We start from the raw sequence: 25,310 nt of genomic DNA on the forward strand, positions 1-25,310 counted from the left end.
AATAAATTTTACCTGGGCAAGCTCATCACTTGGTGATGATCAATCTGCTCGGTGGGATTTCACAAATTGCTCCTAATGCTTTCTGACCTTTTTTGCTTTTCGTTGCAGCTTTCCCCAATAGCAGCTGATATTGCTAACATCAAAAACAAGGTTTAAATAAAACAACATAAAAATACCCATTGATTCTTTTGACCTTTTGATGTCTTTATTAGCAATTGCATTTGAAAAGCTTTGCCTTTCCTCAAAGAAATGGGCTGGGATTTAAATATTTTGCTCCAGAGTAGTGAATGGAGAATCCTTAGTGCAGAACGAGGCCCCATTTAGCCCATAGAGTCTGCACCCGAGCTCGGCCCAATCCACCACCCTGTCCCTGTAACCCCACCTAACCTTAACATCTTTGGGCAATTTTTAGCTGGGCCAATCCACCGAACCTGCACATCTTTGGACTGTGGGACGAAACCGGAGCACCCAGAGGAAACCCAAGCAAACATGGGGAGAACGTGCAAACTCCACTTAGGCAGTCGCCCAAGGTGGTAATCGAACCCAGGTCCCTGGTGCTGTGAGGCTGCAGTGCTAACCACTCTGCCAGTCTGAGCATGTGCAGAGTTCTAAATTTCCTGACAGGGATCATTATTGGCCCATTAGTTGCATTGATGAAATTATTTTTGTAGTTTCTGGCACTGACTGATCAGCAAGACTTCCTCAAATGCTTTTGAAAAGCAAGAGGCCAGGTTCCGAAAGCTTTATTGAATAGAATTTACACTGTAATATTTAGGAAGAAAAGGAAAGAGGCTTGTCCGTGTGTGCATAGACGCGCCTCTGGTCTTGGGGTGAAGGGGGTGGGGCAGGGAACATCAGACAGAGTATTCATACCAACCAGAATTCACAGTTCAAAAACGGCATTGTATGCTTTTACTAAATCTTATGCTAGATTTTGAGTGAAGGCAGCTCAATGCCACTTACGATCGGAGAGGATTAATATAACATTACAAGTTTGGACAGTTTTAATTACAGATCTGGATTTTATATTCCAAAGATATGAAAATACAAACAGAATGTACAACTTTAAAGTGGGGAATGAGTTACATTTTTGAACTCTGGTCAATTTCCCCCCCCCCCCCCCTACCCAACCTATAACACTGCTTCAGTTTGTAACAATCTCAGTTTTAAAAAAAATAAAAATTTAGAGTATTCAATTAATTTTTTCCAATTAAGGAGCAATTTAGCGTGGCCAATCCACCTACTCTGCACATCTTTGGGTTGTGTGGGCGATACCCACACAAACACAGGGAGAGTGTGCAAACTCAACACGGACAGTGACCCAGAGCTGGGGTCGAACCTGGGACCTCATTGCCATGAAGCAGCAATGCTAACTACTGTGTCACCTTGCTGCCCGCATTACAATCCCAGTTGATGATATAATTGGACGGGAACGGTTCAAAAGACTGTACCATTTACTTTTTTATAAAATCAAACGCAGAGGGAACAGAATCAAAAGACTGCTAATTAGTTTTAGTAATAAGAAAAAAACATTTATTAAGCAAAAAAAAAATTGAGTATAGTGTAACACCCTCACCCCCCCACATCCTTAGGTTAACAATTATATACCGATGTGAAGACTAAGTAAATGGTAAAATACATTTGAAGCTACAGTGGTCTCATTTGTTCTTTTTTAAAACATATGGAATGGCTGTAGTCAAACATCCACTCCTCTCTGAACCCAAGTTAATTTCTGTGGATTTCTCCTCAGAATCCTGCCCCTCCCCCAGATGATTGTCACATGAGAGTTTCCAAACTCCACTCCCGAAAACATGCGTTAAAACTTTAGAAATAAGGCTTTCTGTTAGCAGGTTACATTCCAAAATCCACTCCACATTTTCCAAAGGACTCTTGAACAGAAATTTTTCTGCTTATCTACTGGCGAATCCAGTCCAGGATTTTACACCAATCCACTTTGTCTCAACTGACTTCTACTGTGAACACAAACTCTGATATCCAGCCGGTACAATCATCCCAATTACATTAAAATGTGTTGCACAGACTGTAGTAAGACATTCCAAACTTTAGTAAACCGTGAGGATTGGTTTAGAAACTTAGGTTCTCACCAACTGATCCCTTCTCAGCTCTGTCTGTGCTGCCCATTAACATTATCCTGTTCTATTTACAGGTTTCTAGAACAAACCACCCTTTAGTTCCTCTGGAGCTGGCTTTCTTGCAGTTTACTGCTTTGAACATAGCTATGAGAGCTGCCTTCTCGCTCTCTCCCCGACTCCAACGGCTATCAGCAGAGTTGTGCGAGTTGTTCCCGCTGTGGCGGTCTCTCTGCACTATTAGCCTTGACGTCCAGTTAAAACTAAAGAACAAAGGAAAGTTCTCTTACAAGAACTTCTAGTTGCCAAGCAACTATATATACTCTTCACGCTGTAGCTGCCTCTATCAGAATAGAAATGCAGTTGGAACTTTTATTCTTTTAAATAAATTTAGTGTAACCAATTCTTTTTTTTTTTCCAATTAAGGAGCAATTTAGCGTGTCCAATCCACCTACCCTGCACATCTTTGGGTTGTGGGGGTGAGACCCACGCAGACACGGGGAGAATGTGCAAACTCCACACGGACAGTGACCCGGGTTCAGGATCGAAACCCAGATCTTCGGTGCCGTGATGTGGCATTGCTAACCACTGCACCACCATGCCACCCCCGAAACGCAGTTGGAAACTAACCAACCCCCCATACACAAACCGCTTTGTCCAGCCTGAATCCAGGCGCAGGAACATTAAATTAAACGCACCTAAAACTATAACTTATTTCTAATGTTTTCCAAAACAAATATAAATCCCTTAAACTACCTTTGATTCCTCAACAACTTAAAGGCTACATGTGGGCTTATCGCCACATGTTTTTTCAAACAAGTTTCACTAGATGTGGATAGCGCTGCAGGGAGAGTGCAGGTGATGAAGATGAATGTGCTCCCAAGGTTCCTGTTTGTCTTTCAGTCCCTCCTGATAATTCTTCCTACGGCCTTTTTCTGGAAGGTGGAGGCGCTGGTCTCAGATTTTGTGTGAGCAGGGAAGGTGCCGAGGGTGAGGAGGGCTCCGCTACAAAGGCAGAGAGGGGGTTGATGCTTCCAAACCTGCTGCACTGCTATTGAATGAATGTGGAGAAGTGAGGCAGTGGTGTGCGGGGGGGGGGGGGGGGGGGGGGGGGTTGGTATGTACGATTTTCTCCAGTTGGATAAGATCAAGTTTGCGTTAAGGGGGTCGGAAGCGGGCTTTGAGGTACGGTGGAGGCCATTGTGACGATATTTGAGGAGCTGTTTGTCGCAGGGGAGAGGGGGGGGGACGGAGATGGGAGGGAGGGAGTAAAAGGTGGAAAGGGAAAGCTGTTAATTCTGTTTTGATGGAATGTGGTATTGCTGTTATTGTTTAAGTTTGGGTATTGCTGACGAGGACAACCTTTATTGCATATCTCTAATTGCCCTTAAGAAGGTGGTCGACTGCATTACTGTCTGGAGTCAAGTTCAGTACAGGTTCAATACAGTTCAAGTACAGGATCCTTCCATAAGGATTTTATTTTTACTGGGTCATTGAGTATTTTCAAGGCTGAGATCAGATTTTTAATCAATGGCCAAGGGGATAAGGCGGGAAAGTGGAGCCCAGGATTATCACATCATGATCTCATTAAATGGCAGAACAGATGCGATGGACCAAGTGGCCCACTTGTCCTATGTTTATGGTCACCATTACTGAATTATAGATTTATTTAGTGAACTGAATTTAAATTCCCCCATCTGCCATCGTGAACACGCGTCCCTGGATCACTAGCCTGGGCCTTTGGCTGACTAATCCAGTAACATAGCCACAATGCTACAGTCCCGTCACCACCTATATAGTGGTCTGTATATGTGCATGTTTTTTTATTCCATCATATGTTCATAAAGGCCATTTGCATTTTTCAGTACATTTAGGAACAATCCTATTTGGTAATACCAGTCTTGTGATGAAATAAAAAGTTGAAAATTATGCTACTTGTCATCTCATTTCCTGATGTAGCCCATTATATATGTCAAGACCCAATGAAAAGGGAAAGCATTCATCCAATGATTCAGTTGACATAAGTCCACTTGTGCTTTTGTTTTTGCAGCATAGTTTGGCCATTTCTTGCAATTGTGCAGTCTTCAGCGTTTTGTCTGTAAAATGCAGCAAAGTACAGTGGAAAATGAATGTGTAAATTGTCCTGCGTGGAGAGCAGTCACTTTTCATTGTTCACCACCCCCCACAGCATATCGGAGAAAGACAGAACCTGGGTTTATTTAGAGAAGTGGGGGATGTTTTCACTCAACTCAATCCCAGGTCACAGATTTCCTTGCTTGTTAAATGAAATATTTTACTGATGTGGTCACACTACACACAAGGACATAATGGCCTACAACTGTCAATGTTTGTAAGAATAATTCCACCTCAAATATTTGAATTCAACCCAAAAGGAGTATTCTCGGATTATGAATGCACAATGCAGCGGAATAGTCATTGTTACCAGCTCTCGTATGTAACCCCAGCACTGTTGTGTTTAATGTAAGGTGTATGGAAGAGGACTGTGAAGAAAGTTTCCTGAAGAGTGGTGAGACGAGACCGTTAATAATATACCACAGATTGGAGGAGAGCAGTGACACTTCAGATTTAGCACTCCACATGATTGACAGAGTATCTGATGCAAACCACTCCCAAAAAGCAAAGGTAGTATGTGGAATTATTTGCCTTAATTGAAGACTCTTCGGCTTCATTCTGCTTTGGCCGTTTGAACTCATTCAGTGCTTGTGTCATTTTGAAGTCTCCTGGCACTGCTCACAGCTGCAGTTTTGATTTTTATTTTGGGTTCTGAAGATGAGGAACAATGGTGACACTTTTATTAAATTGTTAGCTGTGGTGAATTTTGACCTTTCAGTCTAACTGGAAAGCGTATCAGCTGCACAGCAGTAACCAGCGTCTATATCTCCAAATTGGAGCAAGGAAATGTCCCTCTTTTATCCAGTGAGCGCTATGTGAATGGGCGACCAATAGTCACTCTAAGCTGTGCCCTGTGCCTGTGCAGCAATCAGGAATGTATTGCATAGTGCTCAAACAGCTATGTACAAGTAACAATCCCTTTGCAATGTGCACACGCGCCACTATTAAAGGGACTGTGCACTGCAAACAGGGTTTTAAGGAACATTGGGGGCAGTTGGATTTAGCTGTAATGCCCTCCAGGTGTCCCCACTGCAATGAAATATTCAGCTGACACACTCTGGATTCATCAATGATGGTCATGGGGGATAAAGTGTGCATGGAACTGCACCCTTCAGTTGTTGTCTTCGGCAAAGGAAGAGAGCCGAGGAGGAACAAATCCTTAGATTTCGATCCTTTAAAACTTTTTAAATGCAAGGAGGGTGCATCACGGACAGAATAGTCTTATCTTGTCTTGTTTGTCTCGATGGTGGCTCATTTTGATGAGCTTCATGCATAGAGAAAATCCCTGGTTGACCACAATGAAGCACAATCTACGTTATCTGTTGGCTTATCAACAATTTTAACCATTTAATAAATCTTTATTGTCACAAGTAGGCTGACATTAACACTGCAATGACGTTACTGTGAAAAGCCCTTTTTGTCTTTATGGAACATTTTTAAAATAGTTCATAAAACATGGGAGTTTTTTTTCAATAAAGGTAGAGGTTTGAATTCCCTTCTAATGAAGGGCAGACAATGGAAATATTGTCTACGATCTGCGTTTGTGTTGAGGCTGCATACACACTAAAACACACAGGCAGAAAGGAAATGGCAGAGAAACAAGTGGTTCAAAGAGTCTAATTGTGTTCAAAGAAACCGCAATGTGGTAAAATAGATTAAAGCATATTGGTATGTTCAATTAATTGGATATTATTTCTAAAATTAATTTTGAACCTTGAAAACTGCAGCTGTGATACTAAAATTGGAGGAACTGGCAACTGTACTTTATATTTAATTTTCATATGTCTGAAATAACATTCAAACATTTGTCTTTTGATGCAGCCTGGATGAATTTATGGTATGCATTTTCTAAACAAATGTTATATATATTCCTAAGTGTCATCCAGTCATACAATTTAACATGCTTGAATATACTGTAGGGATGACTCCGAGAGTGTTCTGGTCTGTCAAATGTTTGAGCACATCTTTGGATTTGCTAGTTCTAGTTATACACAGCTTCTCTGAGACCTGGCTGATTTCTGTCTGCATCATAATTCCAACATGAAGGATTTCACTGTTTTGAGTAAAGTTGAAATTGGGGCAAGCATGGTTAACACCAATATGAAAACATGTCTCATGCATTTGTGTTAAATGCAGAAAGTTTACAAACATATGAAAAATTGACAGGAAAAATCAGCTGGTCCATTAAGACTGTCCAATCCTGGCATTGCATATAAATAGACATATTTTATATCTAATTGACTTGAAAATACATCCCAATTCATATTCATTGATACACAACCTGCAAGGTATTAGTCATGTATTTTTCAATAACATGTGTTATCAGCCCCAAGTCCTCCTTTTGCTCAATAACTGTGAGCACACGACCTTGCATTAGTGTACAAATACTTGGAATTGCCCTTTCATATTTGCTGTCTCACAGTGACTGCATATTTCCACCTCTGACACTACCTCTTTCCACTCCTGCCTCAACAATCCTCATCCATGTCTTTATCACCTCCAAACAGAAGCATTCAAATTTTTTTTTGGCAGATCTGTCATCCTGCAGAATGTGTTGGCATTATCTCAGCCAAGGATGCGTGCAGTCCTATCCTTCACCCAAGTCCCACTCACACATCACTCCTGTCCTTTCTGACCCACTGTGCTCAGCCGTTACTGAAACCCTCCAATTTAAAATTCTCGTTCTGTGTTTAATTTCCTTCATAGCCTGGCACAACTCTACCTCTGTGGTCTTCAGACCTACAACACCTCAATTTCCGCCAACAGAACCCTTTCATGCCTCTGACACTTGTTTCTTGTGCCTACTCATCATTAGCCATGAGTTTAGCAATCTGGGTTCATGATCGTGAATTCCTTTCTTAAACACATCTCCTCCTTTAAGATCCTCCTTGAAACAAGCTCTCTGGTTATCTCTACTAAACTCTCTTTCTTTAACTCACTCCCTTGTGTTTGATTAGGAGTGGAGATTTACAGCCCCGCCACAGTGGGGGCAGGGCTCTAATATCCAACGAACCAATCAAAGGTCCGTTGACTTTGGCAGGATAGAAAATCCCGCCAGTGGGCGGGGCCATAAGATTCCTCCCTACATTTCCTTGAATTATGATGGGATGTTTACAATGTTAAATGTGCTATATAAATGTAGGATGTTGTTGTTAATCTCAAACCTGTGCATAAATTCCCTCCGTGCTTTCATCTAATTTGCGGACAAAATGACCAACTTCGATTCTAACATTGACGCGGCTAGAAATTGGCCTCTGTGCGGAATGATTAAGTTTGATGACTACCAACCATCATTGGGAATGCAAACTAAAATCCGCTCCTCAATCACACAGTACTCAGTATATTACTGGGCTGGTTTAGCACACTGGGCTAAATAGCTGGCTTTTAAAGCAGACCAAGGCAAGCCAGCAGCACGGTTCAATTCCCGTACCAGCCTCCCCGAACAGGCGGCGGAATGTGGTGACTAGGGGCTTTTCACAGTAACGTCATTGAAGCCTACTTGCGACCATAAGCGATTTTCATTTCATTTCATTCATTAAAAAAGGGAGTAAAATACTGTTTGGGGAAAAAATAAAAGGTTGGAAACACTTCTCAGGTCAGGCAGCATCTGTGACGGACCTACAGCTTGAAGTATCGACTGCTGTTTTCCCATTGATGTTGCTTGACCCATGAAACCTAACCTTGAGTTGTAGCTTTCTGTGTAGCACCTTGTCGAGACCTATTAAAGGTCTAGACACACTATATTGCACGGGGCTTTCGTTATTTATACACTGTAATATCAAGATATTCTTGATCTTTTTTTTTTAGATTGTTGAGCACGATGGAAGTGCTGAAGAGGGAGCAAAAAAAGTTTTTTCCCAAATAGAAAGGATCATTAAACAGGTGCTGTACACATTGTGGAGTTAGTGAATGCAGAATTTGCGTTACACTTTGAAGTGCATAATCCTGTTTTTAAAAAATTATCTTTAGTCTTCTACAGCAACAATGCTGACTGTAAAGAGGAGCAATCAGGTTCCTGTCTTTGTTAAAGTCTTTCTTCCTTGGTCCAGGAATTGCTGGGTTGGGAAAGCACAGACCTTGAAAACAAAGATTCCGGAATCGAGGATGATTCCACCAACTGGGAAGAGGAGGACTTTGGAGATGCGATATGGGATATGCATGACGAACAGGAACAGTTGGAAGCTTTTCAAGCAGCAGTTAGATCAACCTGTGAACTGGGATTTGAGAAGGTATTGCTTGCTTTATGCTCATGATAAATCATAACCATCACAGTGAACACACAGGGAGTTAGAAATTGTAACTTAAAATGGAATAAAAGTGAAGTTTGTGGTCATCAAGGTGAGGGATCACCCTGCAGTGGATTGGAATTATTTCGTCTTTATACCGGGTTTAAATAGTTTGGGACAGATGCAATGAGTTAGGTAGTTTGCCCCACATGGCATTTCATGATCCATACCCTGTTAAGAGTATTCATTATCCAACCAGTGGGATTTTCAAATCTTTGCATTGTTAGAATTCAAGTAAAGTATGTCATGTGAGTTTTTTGTCTGACATGGATTGGGTTAAAACTTGTCATGTTCATAGAATAGAATCCCTACAGTGCAGAAGCAGGCCATTTGACCCATCAGGTCTGCATCGGCCCTCCAAAAGAGCACCCTACCAGGGCCCACTCCCCCACGCTATCCCCGTAGCCCGACCTCACGTGCACATCTTTGTACTAAGTTGCAATTTAGCATGGCCAATCTACCTAACCTGCACATCTTTGGACTGGAGGAAACCGGAGCACCCAGAAGAAGCCCACGCAGACTCAGTCAGCACGTGCAAACTCAACACAGTCATCACTCAAGACCGGAATTGAGCCCAGGTCCCTGACTGTGAGGCAGCAATGCTAATCTCTGTACCGCCCTTCACTTGGGCTCCTTCGTGCTTTTCAAAAGTGAATCTGTGTGTGTAGCTCACTCATGAACACGGTAAATAACAAACGTGTTAGCACATCGATGCAAAGTATCACGTTTCTTGGCCTCAAAGTGCTTCGTGTGTTGAATTAACTTGAAATGTAGTAACAGCATTATAGAATGAAATGCTAGCTATTTTATGCACAGTACGATCCAAAAAAAAACCAATGAGATGATTGATGAGTAAAGCCATTCCTGATGGTGTTGGCCAAATATCTGCTTAATGTCTTGGTTAAAAAAAGCAGGAAAAGAATTTCATTTGAACAAAATTACCATTGTATTATAGTATCATGGTATAATTTGAACCCATATGGTGTCACCCATTGCTCGCTGGACTGGCTTACCGTCCTTGTAAAGTTCTCAATATTTTACCTTGACATTGTACTGTTACGGACAGGAGGGGGTTTTAATTTAAACACCCCTGATTTCTTTGCTCACCACTTGATCATAAACAGAAAGGTGTTTTTGATTTATCTACCCTTTTGAGTGAGTGGCATATTTCCTAACCGTTCAATTTTGGTGTGCTCCAATTTCTATTAATCCCACGGCAAACTTGACGTCGGACGAACACAAAGGGGCTACTTTATTTACATACATCAAACTCAGGAGGAGGGTCGCAATGTTGCCTCCTTTTCACTCATCCAGTAACAGAGAGATAGAGAAGGAAAGATTTACAGAGCAAAGACCACAGAGAAAAAAGCAATTGTTTCACGTGTGTCCAGAGTTTGGAATAAAAATCCAGTGATGCATTCCTTCACAGAGGTTGGCAGGTTGAAAACTGATGCTGGATAATTCACTTTGCCAGTAGAGATGACTTCCACGATGAGATAGGCGCGTAGATCTGAATTAGTTTTGCAGGCGATGGTTCAGAAGTTCCAGTAGAAAAACAGTGTAGACTGGGGCCAGACATTCAGACCTGGACGAGCCCCTTTTCTATGCTGCTCCTTAGTAGATGGAAAGATGGCAGACTGAGCTTTGCAGCTCCACAAGGCAATATTACAGGTTCCACCAGCTAGGTGGGTCATGTCTCATGACTCGCACTTCTGCACTTTACTTTGACAAAAGGTGGTGTTTCCCTTGTCTGGGTTCCTGAGATGGTTAATGTTCCGACCGTTAAGTCTTAATGCGAGGTTGCAGGATCGCCTGTCCTGGAAGACAGATTTCCGTTGGTTGGCCAGGCTTGGCTTCTGAAATGTAGATGGTCTTTGTGTAACTTCCATTTGAATTTGGGCTCTGCAACCCAGAGCTGCTAGCATATCTTTGGGGATAACGAGGTACAGGTTTCTGTGATATAGGTACTGCCAAATAGCTCTTAACCGTTCGAGGGTCACAGCCAAACCTGGCGTCAGCCATTTTAAAAGGCCATTATCCAGTTTAAAAGTGTGGTGATGTGCATCACTGTAAATACATGTAAGCTAGCCAGACACTAGAGGGAGCACCAGAAACATCACACACACACACACTCAACCAATAGATAAGTTAGATAGGAGGCGACCAATGGACATTCACGATACACAAGGTGACACGACCACAGGGGGGCATTACACCAACCCATATATAAAGGACACGACACACATGATCTGCCCTTTGGCCAGTGGAGACCGTCAGTGAGGAGAGGCACAGGGTTGATTCAATATTACACCCACCACGTGAAGACAGCAGCTGGTTAGTCAGTTTAGGTAGCTATAATAGGATTAGCAGTAGTGTCGAACTCAAGTTATAAAAGTGTACATAGTGTAAATAAATGTGTTGAAGTTATCTACACGTCTGGACCTTCCTTTGACAAATGCAACACAAGGAAGCCGCTTATGTTACAAAGGAAACATAACAAAACAAAAAGTTTTAGAAATGAGCCATGAGGATATATGCATATGGTACAATACCTTTACCCCAACGCAATGAGTATATGTAGTTGTCATTGCTGCCCCCTCGCAAGTGAGACTACAATTTTATTTTCCAACCATTTTGTATCAAATTACTTACAATTTTGTGCTGTGGGCACTCGCTCTCCCTGGGCCTTAAATTTAGTTTGCTTGGGGAACCAGCATAAAACCGCATCCCTCAGTTCAGACCACGTAAAGAGATGTATTAACTTAGTGTGTGCTAACCAGCATCCAAACAAAAATATGCAATTGGGAGCATTACGAAATCATGTTAAATGTCAGTATAAAAATGTCACATTGTTTAACAAATTGCAGGTTGTGCTCTTTTTCTATATAAGTTGTTTTTAACTATAATAAATATGAACCCAAAGTACATTTGGTAGTTACCATGTCAAACAAACTCATTGTTTTCATTTTAGTCTGGTATCTTATGATGGCATTTCTAGCATTTATTTGTGAGCAAACTATTAATGTGTAATTTCAATTGTGTCTGTGCACGGGATGTATTTAAACTATACTTCTCCTCCAAACAGCTATCTAGATAGCATATTCAGTTATTTTTGTTAGCATTTTGGAGATTGTCATTATAATGCACAATTGGGAAGATTTATTCTGTGCACTATATCTACTAAATTGTAAATTTGTTCACAAAGAGCAGGTTTATTATTTCACTACACACAACTCATTTTCAAATTGGTGGTTAATTCTTTAAACGTTGCATATCCATTTCCTATGTTAATCACAGAATCCCTACAGTGTAGAATGAGGCCATTTGGCCCATCGAGTTTGCACCGGCCCTTGGAAATATATTAATGGCTGCAAACATTGTAATCCAGTTGAAAACCTGTATGTATAAAACATGATAAATTATTAAAATCTATCGAAAGCTAAAACAAATCTTACTTCACGGGCTTTTGATGAAATAGCTTTTTGCCTCGCTGCAGAAATAATTCCACGGGCCTGAAGGTTTAATGATGTACGTTGTTCATGTGACGTACACATTGGTTTATATGTTTCATTCATTTGGAATAGTTTTCAGAAACAAAGAAACCTTCAAACCTCAGATGTGTAAGCCGAAATTCAGTCCGCATGAAAGAATGCACTTTAGAATAGAATAGAATTGTATCCCTACAGTGCAGGACGAGGCCATTCTGGCCGTCAAGCCTGCACCTACCCTCCGAAGGAGCATCCCATCCAGGCCCACACCCTAAACCTGTAACCCCACCTAACCTTTGGGCAATTTAGCACGGCCAATCCACCTAACTTGAAAATCTTTGGATTGTGGATGAAACCGGAGCACCCGGAGGAACCCTATGCAGACACGGGGCAAATGAGGTCAGAAATGAACCCGGGTCCCTGGCGCAAGGAAGGCAGCAGTGTGCCACTGTGCCGCACTAAACTTTTACTCTTTATTATTTGTTTTTAGTATTATGACCGGCTGAATGATTTGGTGACAGCTCCTGCACCTATACCTCCGCTCCTTGTGTCTGGTGGACCGGGGTCTGGCAAATCTCTCCTGCTATCTAAATGGTACGTTTATACTTTAACACTCATAAAATATTTCTAATTCCTTTAAATTCTACATGTCCTGAATTCTCTAGCCGGACGATCGTAAACTATTATTTTACGTAGGAAATGGAGGAGATGGGCGGAAGGGCTACTAAATTGGAAATGAACACTTTTCATACTTGACTAACTTTTAGTTTTAGCAAATTGATCCGAAATAAAACAAGTCCACAGTTCTGAACTGGACATACTCAGCGGGTCAGGCAGCCTTTGCGGAGAGAGAGAGACTGAGTTAACGCTTCAGGTTTTTATTAGAATGTTCTGTTTTTAATTCAGATTTTCAGCACCTTCACTATTCTGCTCCTGCACTTCTGAGCATGTAGCTAAGATGAATAGAATAACAGTTTTTATATCCCACTTACCCTGAACAGGTGCAGTCGCATTGTGAACTTCAAAACGTGAAGAGCAAGACACACTCCATATTATGTTCCCAATCTGGAATTGGTGGATAGTACACAGATTTTCTGCCTCTCCTTTATTCCTCTTTGCAAATACAGGGCAGGTGAAGGAGGCGAGACCTATAGTATGATCTTTGAGTTTTTAATTTGCTATTTTAATTTTCCTTTGTTTGTATAGGATTGAACACCAGCAGAAGTGTTCCCCAAACACCTTGATTTTATATCACTTTGTGGGAAAGCCTCTGTCTACCAGCTCTGAGCCAGCACTAATCATCAAACGACTCACTGTGAAGGTAAAGAATTGGATACTTCGACTGTAACTCTGTAGGGTATTTAAGAAATGGAAGAAAATAGAACGAGGCATCGATTAGAGATTCACTCCCCTTCTCCTGAACCTTGTGTTGAATTAGCAAATAATTTGAGTCAAGTAACTGAGTTGAGAGCAGTTTGTAGCCCAAATGAATGCTGAATGGACAAATGCCTTGATCAGAAATATTTTGCAACAAAACTTTTTTTTTATTTAAAAAAATTATTTTTTTATTAAAGTTTTGCAAAGTTTTTCATAATAGTAATAATCCTAACAGCAAAATAGAGTGAACATTAACATAGTGCAAAAAGAGAATATACAATAGCAATTGACTAGACGTGACCCCACGCGCCTCAGTCTTCCCACACCCTCCCAACGGAACACTCACCCCCACTCCCCTACGGTTCGCTGCGGCTGCTGACGTTTTAATTTTCCCTGAGAAGCCATCGGACGGTGTTATGCCCCCGCTCAACAGCAGCAGCTCTGTACACTTGGCAAAATTATTTACACACATAAGTAGGCATCTGTTCGTGGTGTTGTCGTCCCTTGCTTCTCCCAGACGGAGTACGCTGCCGTTGTCGTCTTGTTCCGCTTCTGCGCAATTCCGCTACTGCGGCCCTCCCGTCTTCCCCATTTTCTCTGTTCCTGTGGACGTTAAGTTTGTTAAAGTTTCCACGCCTCCCCCCTCCCCCTCCCTGGCTCTCCTCTATTGTTCCGTCTCGTCTCTCTGCCCCCGCTCCCCCCCCCCCCCCCCCGTGGCTCGCCTTTCCTTCCTCTTAGATTTAGCTGTCCCCCCCCCCCCTCTCCCGGTCTATCTCTCCCTCTCATGCTTTGGCTACTCTCCCTTGTTTCTTGGCTACCTGGCTATTCTTCTGCTTGTTTGTTGGCCACATACAGGTCCCGGAACAATTGGGTGAATGGCTCCCATGTTCTGTGGAAGCCGTCGTCTGACCCTCGGATGGCGAATTTGATTTTCTCCATTTGGAGAGATTCCGAGAGGTTGGACAGCCAGTCCGCAGCTTTGGGTGGTGCTGCTGACCGCCGATTCTACGGCGGGCGATCAGGGAGGCAAAGGCAAGGGCGTCCGCCCTCCTGCCCAGGAATAGATCTGGCTGGTCTGAAACCCCGAAGACCACCACTTTCGGGCATGGCTCCACCCTCACCCCCACCACCTTGGACATTGCCTCGAAGAAGACTGTCCAGTACTCCACAAGTCTGGGGAAGGACCAGAACATGTGGGCGTGGTTGGCTGGGCCTCCTTGGCAGCGCTCACATCTGTCCTCCACCTTCGCTGAAGAACCTACTCATTCGGGTGCTTGTTAAGTGGGCTCTATGTACCACTTTTAGTTGCGTCAGGCTGAGCCTTGCGCACGTGGAGGTGGAGTTGACCCTATGCAGTGCTTCACTCCAGAGTCCCCACCCTATTTCGATCCCCAAGTCCTCCTCCCACTTCATTCTTGTTGCGTCCAATACGGTTTTGGCCTCTTCTACCAATCGGTCATACATGTCACTACAGTTTCCTTTATCTAGTATGCTTGCGTCCAGTAACTCTTCCAGTAGTGTCTGTCGTGGTGGTTGTGGGTATGTCCTTGTCTCCTTTTGTAGGAAGTTTTTTAGTTGCAGGTACCTTAGCTCGTTCCCCCTGGCTAGCTGGAATTTCTCAGTCAGTTCACCCAGTGTTGCGACCCTGCCGTCCGTGTATAGGTTCCTGACTGTCAGTGTCCTTCTGTCCTGTCCCCACCTTTTGAAGGTGGCGTCAGTCAGTGCTGGCGTGAACCTATGGTTGTTGCAGATGGGGGCTTTACCTGACATTCTGGTCAGGCGAAATTGTTGCCATAGTTGGTTCCAGGTCTGGAGGGTGGCTATTACCACCGGGCTGCTGGAGTGTTTTTTGGGTGGGGATGGGAACGCCACCGTGGCGAGGGCCCGGAGGGAGGTCCCCGTGCAGGAGGCCTCTTCCGCGCGCACCCACTCGGCTTCTGGCTCCTTGATCCATACCCTTATTCGCTCGGCTGTCGCCGCCCAGTGGTAAAGTTGTAGGTTTGGAGGGCAAGCCCCCCCCCACCCCCCCCCCCCCCCCGGATTTTGTTTTTTGTAAGACCTTCTTTAGGATCCTAGCATTCTTTCCCCCCCCCTCCCATACGAACGCCATGATTAGTTTGTCCAGTGCTTTGAAAAAGGCCTTGGGGATGTAGATTGGGATGGATCTGAATAGGAAGGGGTACCTGGGCAGCACGTTCATTTTGATTGTCTGGACTCTCCCCGTGAGGGAGAGTGGGAGTGTGTTCCATCTTTGCAGGTCCTTTTTTACTTCCTCTGTCAGACTGTTTTGCAACAAAACTAATGGCTTGCTGAACTCCGAGAAAACATTGCTTTGCAGGTTTTGCATTTTTCTTGCTTTGCTCATTTAAAAAAAAATGTCAGTTTTGTTTATTTGAGTTTGTAACTAAACTTCAACTGTGACCATCCCAATATCTTAGGGTCACAACAGTGTTCATTATTAGTAAAAATGTCAGAGCACAGATAGAAAGTTATTTACATTGCTGAACGTGTAAATAATCTCTCCACTCAGTGATTTCACGTCTTTTGTGACATAGAACATACAGTGCAGAAGGAGGCCATTGGGCCCATCGAGTCTGCACCGACCCATTTAAGTCCTCCATTCCACCCTATCCACGTAGCCCAATAACCCCTCCTAACCTTTTCGGTCACTAAGGGCAATTTATCATGGCCAATCCACCTAACCTGCACGTCTTTGGACTATGGGAGGAAACCGGAGCACCCGGAGGAAACCCACGCACACACTGGGAGAACGTGCAGACTCCGCACAGACAGTGACCCAGCAGGGAATCGAACCTGGGACCCTGGCGCTGTGAAGCCACAGTGCTAATCACTTGTGCTACCGTGCTGACATGACAAGTTAACACATGAAGGGCATTGCTTCTCACTGAAATGCGTACCCACCTACTGGTCTTTATTCATAGAGGGATACATTTCGCAAGGCTGTGCCCCTAGCATGGAGAGTCCTCGGGGGCACTGCAAGTCATAGAAACATGGGTCATCCACTAAATATTTTGATTTATCAGAAGATCTGGGGTTCTGCAGATCAGGTGCGCTCACCTTTGTGGTCAATCTTCCAGTCTGCTCTCCCGTAGAGCAAGGCTCCATGCCAGAGTACAACCTTGAAACACGTAGCCTGAAATAACGCGCAAGTTATTTCCATGTTCACTTCTAGCTGCTGCAACATTCGTGGTCCATGTCTGCCCTCGCACTGGATCCAAATAAGATACTGGAAGAGTTCCCTCGATGGCTAGAGAAACTATCTGCACACCACCAAGGGAGTATCATCATAATCATCGACTCCATCGACCAGATTGAGGTACGAACAAGACTCAAGGCCCTCAACATAATTTCAACCTCTTTTATGCTGAAGTAATGGGGAATTTCTGTATGCCCAGTTCTGGCACCGTAATTAATAGATTTATTTAATGGTTAGGAACCAAGTTTTGCTGAAAAAAAAGACAAGTGTATGAACTACGCCAGATGTGTAAATCTATAGCGAATAAGCAATATCCTGTGAACTCCGAATCATCAGTTTACTGACTGATTTCCGCACTAGCGGCATTTTATGCTTTACTTCCCCCCCCCCCCCCCCCCATGAAATTTCATGCAGTTGCTGAATTTGCACATTAATTACCAATTAAAGTCGAAAGTTAAATCTAATAATAGCATGGCTACCTTTTAAAAATTGTGATAATTGTTAATGATTGCCAATTATCCGCTCTTGCTCAGAAAATAAATAGTTATAAGTGCGGAATCTTGGTCCTCCCGGTTGCGATTTGCTTTCGGTTTTAAAAACGCCAGATTTGTTTCTCTTACTCGAACAGAAAATGCTGTGAAAACTCAGCAGGTCTGGCAACATCTGTGCAGAAAGAAAATAGAGTTAACATTTTGAGTCTGTATGACTTCTCCTCAGACTTTTCTACTTCAAATTTATTTTCCAGCTTTTTCTGTTCTTGTTTCAGATTCCAGAATCTGGAGTATTTTGCTTTTATTATTTTCCTTACTAGCTTTCTGGACCTTTTTCATTCAGTCTCAGTCTGATCCCACTTTCCTTCCCTTTATTTCACTTTTTGTATCTGTTTCGGCATTAAATTCAACCACTCAAATTCCTTCTCTGTCCTTCCTCTATTTATTTCTCAAAAGGAGATGCACTATTTGCTTTGTTCATCAAGGTCCCAAATGCACTGTGTCCCTCACTGCATCGTTATCAGCTTGCACTTCCTGCTACACTCTGTGTGTGTGTGTGTGTGTGTGTGTGTGTGTGTGTGTGTGTGTGTGGGGGGGGGGGGGGGGGGGGGGGGGAAGGAATGTTAAAATCTAAACTTGCACGAATAATTCTGTGAATGGATACAATGGCTCGCTTCAGTAAAATCTGACCGAATATAGTGCTGTGCGAGTTTCTGTGTCAGTGATCTTTGTGTTGCCTTTATAGTACATTATTACTTCAAAACAATAATTGTGAACAGTCTTCATCGTTCCCCCTTTTTGTTTTCCTTGCTTGTCCCAACGCAAAGCCCCATGCCTCCTCCACAGGACCATCTGTCACTTCTTAAGTTTTGCTTTCACAGATCACTGACCTTTGTTATCTTTATGCCACTATTAGCACCTCCTTCAGTCCTTAATGCTGCCTTTAACTTTCCCTTTGCCTTGTAACCATGACATCTTTATCAATCTCTCCTTATCTCTAACCTATCCCTGACCTTCTGTTCTCCTCTACCCCCTCCCAACTGTATAATCCACCACATCTCTTTCCCCCCCCCCCTTCAACTCTGAAGAGTTTCACGGACTGGAAACATTAACTCTGTTTTCTTTCTCCACAGGTGCTGCCAGACCTGCTGAATTTATCCAGCATTTTCTTTTTTTAGGGTATCACCCACAATTTATTTTGTGCATTAATCTGTTTGGCATTTTTTGGTGTAGGACATACCCTGTCGTAAAATGGTACACACTGTCATTGATCTTTTTTAAACCAGAACAATTTTACAGTTAGGTTTGAGCTAAGGATTATGCTCTTGGTACGTTATGAAAGAGTGCTTTATCAATTGTAAAATCATCGTCACATTTATGTGCTTCCAGCAAGCTGAAAGGCACATGAAATGGCTGATTGATCCATTGCCTGTTAACGTGAGGGTAATAGTTTCTGTAAATGTGGAAACCTGTCCCCAGGCATGGAGGTTAGTAACTGAATGTTTAGCAAGTTTCTGTTTTTTTGTCCCCAAATTTTAACTTGTAATACTGATTTTATTAAAATCTAGTAATTAATCTCGCGCAAAACATTACCAACTTTATTTTTGCATTTTATATTTGATGAACTGTTTTCTGTGGGCTAACTAGTTAATCCTAATAGCTCATGAGTCATCCAAGCTAATAAGAATAATAATCTTTATTGTCACAAGTAGGCTACATTAACATTGCAATGAAGTTAATGTGAAAAGCCCCTAGTCGCCACATTCCGGCGCCTGTTAGGGTACACGGAAGGAGAATTCAGAATGTCCAATTCACCTAACAGCACATCTTTCAGGACTTCTGGGAGGAAACCGGTGCACCCTGAGGAAACCCACACAGACATAGGGAGAACGTACAGACCCCACACAGACAGTGACCCAAGCCAGGAATCAAACCTAGGACCCTGGTGCTGTGAAGCAACAGTGCTAACCACTGTAATGCCAGACTCAGCCCATTTCCAACCTATAACCTCTATCCTCAATCTTAATACTAAATGTGAAGGTTTAACGGAGTTACTTGTTTCCGATATTGAGGCTATCAACTTGGCTTCCTCTTCTAAACCCTGCCCTCTACTCTTCCAACTTGGCTTCCATTAGCTGCAACCCATAGCTTCCCTTCAGTGGAAACCACCATTCCTTCAACACTTGCCACTTGTAACTACCTCCTCTCCTTGGTCGTATGTTTGCAGATGTTGTTGATGTTTTCTGAACCTCTTGACACACTCCACCCCATTAAAGGTGTCATCATTACCCCTTCACCAAAAAAACCCACCTTCAATTCCTGCACTCCCTCTAACTACGGCCTTATTTCCAGCTTGACATTCTTTGGGATCCTTGAACACATCACCGTTGGTCAAATATGTGCTTATCTATCTCACCATTTCCTGTTGGAGTCCTCCCAGATCCAGCTCTCAACCTTCCCAGAGAATCCTCAAAATCCTGTCTTGCCACTATTGTTGTGGTTTGCTATATTGTACTTCTTCAACTCCCTCCTTAATTTTACTGTGTCAACCATCTGGTTTTCTCTATTGAATCCCTTTACCAAGCACCTCAACGTCACTGCCCATCTATGACTTTAGCTACAAATTAAAATTATTAAACGTTTTGATGGAGTAGATGCAGAGACGATGTTTCCACTTGAAGAGCAAAGGTAGAGGCTATCGATGTAAGATAGTCACCAACCAATCCAATGGGGAATTGAGAAGAAACCTCTTTACCCAGAGAGTGGGTGAGAATGTGAAGCGCACAACCACAGGGTTGAGGTGAATAGTGTAGATGCATTTGAGAGGACACTGGAGAAGCATCTGATGGAAAAATAAATAGGGGGTCATAGATGAGAGGAGGCTCAAGAGGAGCTTAAAACCTTGGCATAGACTAGTAATATATGAGGTTATTGTAAAAGATCTGGTGAGAGAGAGTATGATATTTGGTACTTTTGCATCAGATTAATTAGAACGATTTATGCAACTAATAATTTTCTTTCAATCAGATTATGGCCAACCCTACATCTTGATCCACTGAACCCGAAGGATGTCAAGACTCTGATTAATGTGGAATGCTGCAACGCTGATGTGAAGCTGACTAGAGAACAGGTTTGTTTTCCAATGTAGCCAAGCTTTTGTGACTAGAATGCTTTTCCTTGCACCATGAAGTTTAGAAAGAATAAATCTTAAATGAAATATGGGGCTGGATTCTCCAAAAATGGGGTTATGTCCCCACGCTGGCGTAAAGACGCTGGCGTTTCACTCTTGACTTTCCTTAAAAAAGTCAAGAGCGATTCACTTACCTGCAGGGGGCTGGCAGGGCCCCGGAGTGCTTCTCGCAGCTCTAGCTGCGGATACGGGCCCTCGCATTTCCGGTTGGGAGTCCACGCATGCGCACGGCATGGACAATTTAGGCCCCCCCCCCCCCGAGATGGCGCGCCCCGCGGATCCGAGCCGCCCGATCGCTGCCCCGCCCGCCCATGAGGCCCCCCCTGTGCTCGATCCCCCGCCCCCCCCACCAGGGTGGCCGCGGACTGAGTCCGCAGCCTCCAACCGAGGTTCTCGACCGGCAACACGTGGTTAGACCCATGCCATCGGGAACTTGTTTTGCCAGGAGAATCGCTGGTGGGGCCTCTGTCAATGGCCCTCCAGCCTCGCCGTGTAATCCGCGCACAAGCGATTCTCCGGGCACAATTCCTGCGTGAACATCGATTCTCCGCCCCCGTGCCAAACGTGATTTCGGCCCGGGGCTGCGGAGAATCCAGCCGATGATCTCCGTTTGAACATTTCTGCTTGCATGAACTGAAGAATTTACAAATCGTAGTTAGTATTTGACCTGTAAAATATAAACTTAAGATCATTTTGTAAATCTGCACACATTACCTATCAAATACATTCCCAATAAATTGAATTCATTCTTTCAAATGAAGAGCTTTGAGCAGAGAGACTAGCGGAGTGTCGAAGGCCAGGCCAGAGCAATGTAACCTCAGCTGGAGGTCCGCCTCAAAATATAGGAGCAGGAGTGTTTTTATTAATGAACAGTTAATACTTGTGTCAGGTTCAGCAACTCAAGTTTGGCATTTAACAGAGTTTGGTGCCGGTGCGATATAAGTCATCACATCAGTATTTTAAAATCAAATGTACAGGAAAGTCAGGATGGGGAATCCTTACCATCTGGAGAGTTTAATCCTTGTATCCAGCAGCAGCACATTTGTGGTTTGTTGGAAAATTGAGTTTTTTGAGCGGATGATCTCTGCTTGAAGGGCATTTAAACTCTTCAAGTCTCATCAGGGAGGCTACGAACAATGACCGGAAGCCAGCCTCGCATTCAGGATGGTCAGAGCATAATGACTAGACCCTTGGTACTCTCCCCATAGCCATGTAATTTCCTTAGAGAGATTAAAACAGAGCCGATAAGGGGAGGAAGATCCTCTCTGAATTCCTTGGGCAATCCAAGCCAATCTAGGAAATTGGTCTGACCATACAGGCGCACGATATCTGTTAGTCCACTATCCATATGCTGCAATGTCTGTCCTAGCCAGGAACCAGTCCAGCTCACCTCTTATTGAAGGCATGTAGTGAATCAGCACACACAACACACAACAGCAGCGGGCAACACATTCCACAGAGAAGAAATGCCTAGCATCTGGCCTTTTCCTACCTGCGCACAGTTTTGAAATAATCTCTCAATGGGATTGCAGTCACTGACATTATGTGATCTGCCTCCAAATCAGGTCACCTCTAACTCTAAAATAAAAGAAAAATGCTGAAGACGCTGGCGATCTGAAATACAAACCAAATGCTGTAAAACCCTGGCAGAATCTGTGGAGAGAGAAACAGAGTTAACATATCGAGTCCCATATCGGAGTCCATCTCTAAGTCTATGCCGCTCTGAAGTAAATTGACCTAGGTTTTTCAGCTTGTCTGAGTAACTGAAGCTCCTTAAGCTGGGAATCAATTTTCTGGCACCCATCTGAGCCACTGAGTTGTTTCTGGATTGTACTGTCTAGAACGTGGTTACCAAAGCAGCAGTATTGGGCAGTTCAGAACACAGCGATAGTGGATAACGTGAGAAGTAGGGCAATTTCCTCTGTAGGGGCAGTAGCAGGAAACAGGAGTTACTGGTAATGCGAATACAGTTGCTGGAACTGTCCAATAAATTCATAGACGTGGATTTTTATAGGTTGTGGAGTGGGACGGTGGTGGTCGGAAGGTGATGGGGAGTGGGTGGGAAGGCTGTAGTGGGCAGAATACCTGGATGGATCAGGGATATAGAGATCCCGCCTGTCTTAATGCCACCATCTCATTTAAACAATACACCCAGAAGTCTGCCCAACATCTGCCCAGCCGCATAACCTGGCTGGAAAGTGGGAGCAGGAGGTTGGCTTTAAGATGGAGAACATGGGCCTGCTATAAACACACACAATCCTCTGGTGGAGGAGCTGAAGCCAAATTTAATGACAAACATGTATCAGCAATTTGACATCATTCCCAATATCCATATTTGTAAAACAAAATAACAACAGAAGGCTTGACTTTAAAATATGGAATGAATTACACCTGAGGGACCTGGTCCAGTTATCCCGCAGAGTCCACGTCTTCATCTGCAGACTACTCTTGATCTTGAATCCTCGGGTGTACTGCCATGGGATAACGATCAGGCTGAAAAACAGGGTAGAGAATTAAAAACATTTGGTGGAGAGGTGAAAAGGAAAGCTTGATGTTTTATGTACCTTAATGCTCCCCCCGCCCCTCCCTCCCATCCTCCCAAAAATACCTTATTTTTGAGTCTTGAGCTTCCTAATCTTTCCTCATAACCCACCTCGACTGGGGATCAATCTTTTACTTCTCTTTGTACCTTTCAGTATCTGTATTTTTTTTATGGTGTGGCAATAGAACAGACACCATAGTCCAAATGTTTTATTTTATTTTTTAAAGAGTACCCAATTCATTTTTTCCAATTAAGGGGCAATTTAGCGTTGCCAATCCACCTACCCTGCGCATCTTTGGGTCGTGGGGGAGAAACCCCCGCAAACACGGGGAGAATGGGCAAACTCCACACAGACAGTGACCCAGAGCCGGGATTGAACCTGGGACCTCGGCGCCGTGACTGCAGTGCTACCACTGCGCCACTGTGCTGCCCTTCATAGTCCAAATATGACCTGATTGCGCATTGCAACCCAATTCCTGCCACTTTTCTTTCTGTTTGTCTCCTTTGGTGAATGTTATAAAGATCCCCTAGCACCATTGTGAAAAAGAGCAGGGGATTTATTCCCAGAGCCCTGGCCAACATTTATCCCTCAATCGACATCAGATTATCTGCTCATTGCCACATTGCTGTTTGTGGGAGCTGGCTGTATGCAAATTGGCTGCCACTTATCCTACGTTCCAATCACTTCATTGGCTGTGAAATGCTTTGGGCTGTCCTGTTGTTGTGAAAGGAGCCAAATAAATGCAAGTCCTTCTTTCGTTAACACTTTTCACAACAGTAGACCTGTCTGCACTGCCCAACTCTTGGAAACATGTGGCAGTAGTCTCGCACCATTGCTCGCTTAAACCTTCCACATCCTTGTGCAACAAAGACTTTGGTCTAATAGATTGACTCCTTCCTTTCTCCACTCCAGATTTCTGCCTGGCTGCATACCCAAATTAGGAGGAACCACTGCTGTTTACCCCGCTAACCTCAAACTGCTGCTCAGAATTCCAACTCTGACGACTTAGTTAAATGGATAATTTTCAAGTCAAAATAGCTCGGAACTTTGTTTTTGCTAGAAACGTTTGCTTGGAATTCTCCAAAGGTTTGGTCCCTGGTCTTGGCAGAGTCAAATGCTTTCAGCCAGAGCAGTGTTGTGAGCACTGCTCATTGCTGCAGTTTGTGTTTGTCGGAGCATTGAGGGCTCGATTGGACTCGACAGGACATCTGTTCTGGTCAAATACCTGACATTTGTTGTCTCGGGTTGCACGTGCACTTGGCTGAGGTAGCCCCTGATGAACCGTGCGTTTTGGGGAGGAATAGATAAAATATTGGTGAGGAAATTAAATGCTTGCTCACTTGTGTTTGAATACCATTAATGAATTGTAGGAAAAGAAGCTGGAAAAACATTGTAGATCTGCGACAACATGTAATGCGCTATATGTTACACTTCTGGGCAAAATGATCACAAGGTAAGAGGCATTATTTGTGTGTTTATATATTGTGGGGGGTTTTTTGTGTTTGTTCTGGAAAGTGACTAGAATTTTCACGTGTTCTTGCATGAGTGGGAGATTCTACTGCAACCATTTTTAAATTGAGAAGTTATTCTAAACTTACAGCGCACTTTGGTTGGTGTACTGGGGACAGAGCCCATTATGGAGGAAAAGGAGGTAGCGGCACAGGAGAGGTTGCAAAAAAGAATCACTCGAATAATGTCAGAACTCAGAGGTTACACCTATTGGGCAAGATTGAACAGGCTGGGTGGGTGACCTGATGGAGCTCTTCAAGACTATGAAAGGGTTTGATAGGGCAGACGTAGGGAAGAGGTTTCCGCTTGTGGCCGAGATCAAAACTAGTACACAGATATAGGACGGCAAGTAATAATAATAATCTTTATTAGTGTCACAAGTAGGCTTACATTAACACTGTAATAATGAAGTTACTGTGAAAATCCCCTAGTTGCCACACCCTACTGCGGCACCTGCTCGGGTGCACAGAGGGAGAATTCAGAATGTCCAATTCACCTAACAGCACGTCTTTTGGGACTTGTGGGAGGAAACCGGAACACCCGAAGGAAACCCACGCAGACACGGGGAGAACGTGCTGACTCCCGGGAATCATGCCTGGGACCCTGCAGCTGTGAAGCGACAGTGCTAACCACTGTGCTGCCGTGCCGCCCAATGTAATAAATCAAAATGAGAATTCAGGAGAAACTTGTCCACCCAGAGACTGTTTAGAATATAGAACGTGCCACCAGAGGGAATGGTTGATGCACATAAAGGGAGGTTAGATCAGCACAAAAGAGAATGGGATAGAAGGCAGTGCTGGTGTGGGTTAGATGAAAAATGTGGTGGAAGGAGGCTTGTGGAATCGTATGGCCTGTATCTGTACTTTAAATAGTTTGCAAATGTAGGCAGGGCTTTTAGTTTTAATCTTCATCACGTATAGCTTCTTACTCATCAATGTGAGCTTTGTTCGCACTATGTGATGTAGTATGGACATTACAGCCAGGAT

At 43.6% G+C, this 25,310-nt stretch overlaps 1 protein-coding gene across 1 annotated transcript in view; it reads left to right on the forward strand.

Moving 5' to 3' along the window:
- nphp3 (nephronophthisis 3) overlaps positions 1–25,310 on the forward strand; it is a 79,955-nt gene that overhangs the window by 26,466 nt on the left and 28,179 nt on the right. The window contains exons 8-16 of the mRNA XM_072510034.1: positions 4,577–4,733; positions 8,031–8,105; positions 8,273–8,452; positions 12,488–12,591; positions 13,204–13,318; positions 16,568–16,711; positions 18,472–18,569; positions 20,110–20,212; positions 24,186–24,268. Of these exons, the coding sequence (XP_072366135.1) occupies positions 4,577–4,733; positions 8,031–8,105; positions 8,273–8,452; positions 12,488–12,591; positions 13,204–13,318; positions 16,568–16,711; positions 18,472–18,569; positions 20,110–20,212; positions 24,186–24,268 (1,059 nt within the window). The remainder of the gene's footprint in view (positions 1–4,576; positions 4,734–8,030; positions 8,106–8,272; positions 8,453–12,487; positions 12,592–13,203; positions 13,319–16,567; positions 16,712–18,471; positions 18,570–20,109; positions 20,213–24,185; positions 24,269–25,310) is intronic.

This window comes from Scyliorhinus torazame, chromosome 6 (assembly GCF_047496885.1).
Source record: "Scyliorhinus torazame isolate Kashiwa2021f chromosome 6, sScyTor2.1, whole genome shotgun sequence".
NCBI lineage: Eukaryota > Metazoa > Chordata > Chondrichthyes > Carcharhiniformes > Scyliorhinidae > Scyliorhinus > Scyliorhinus torazame.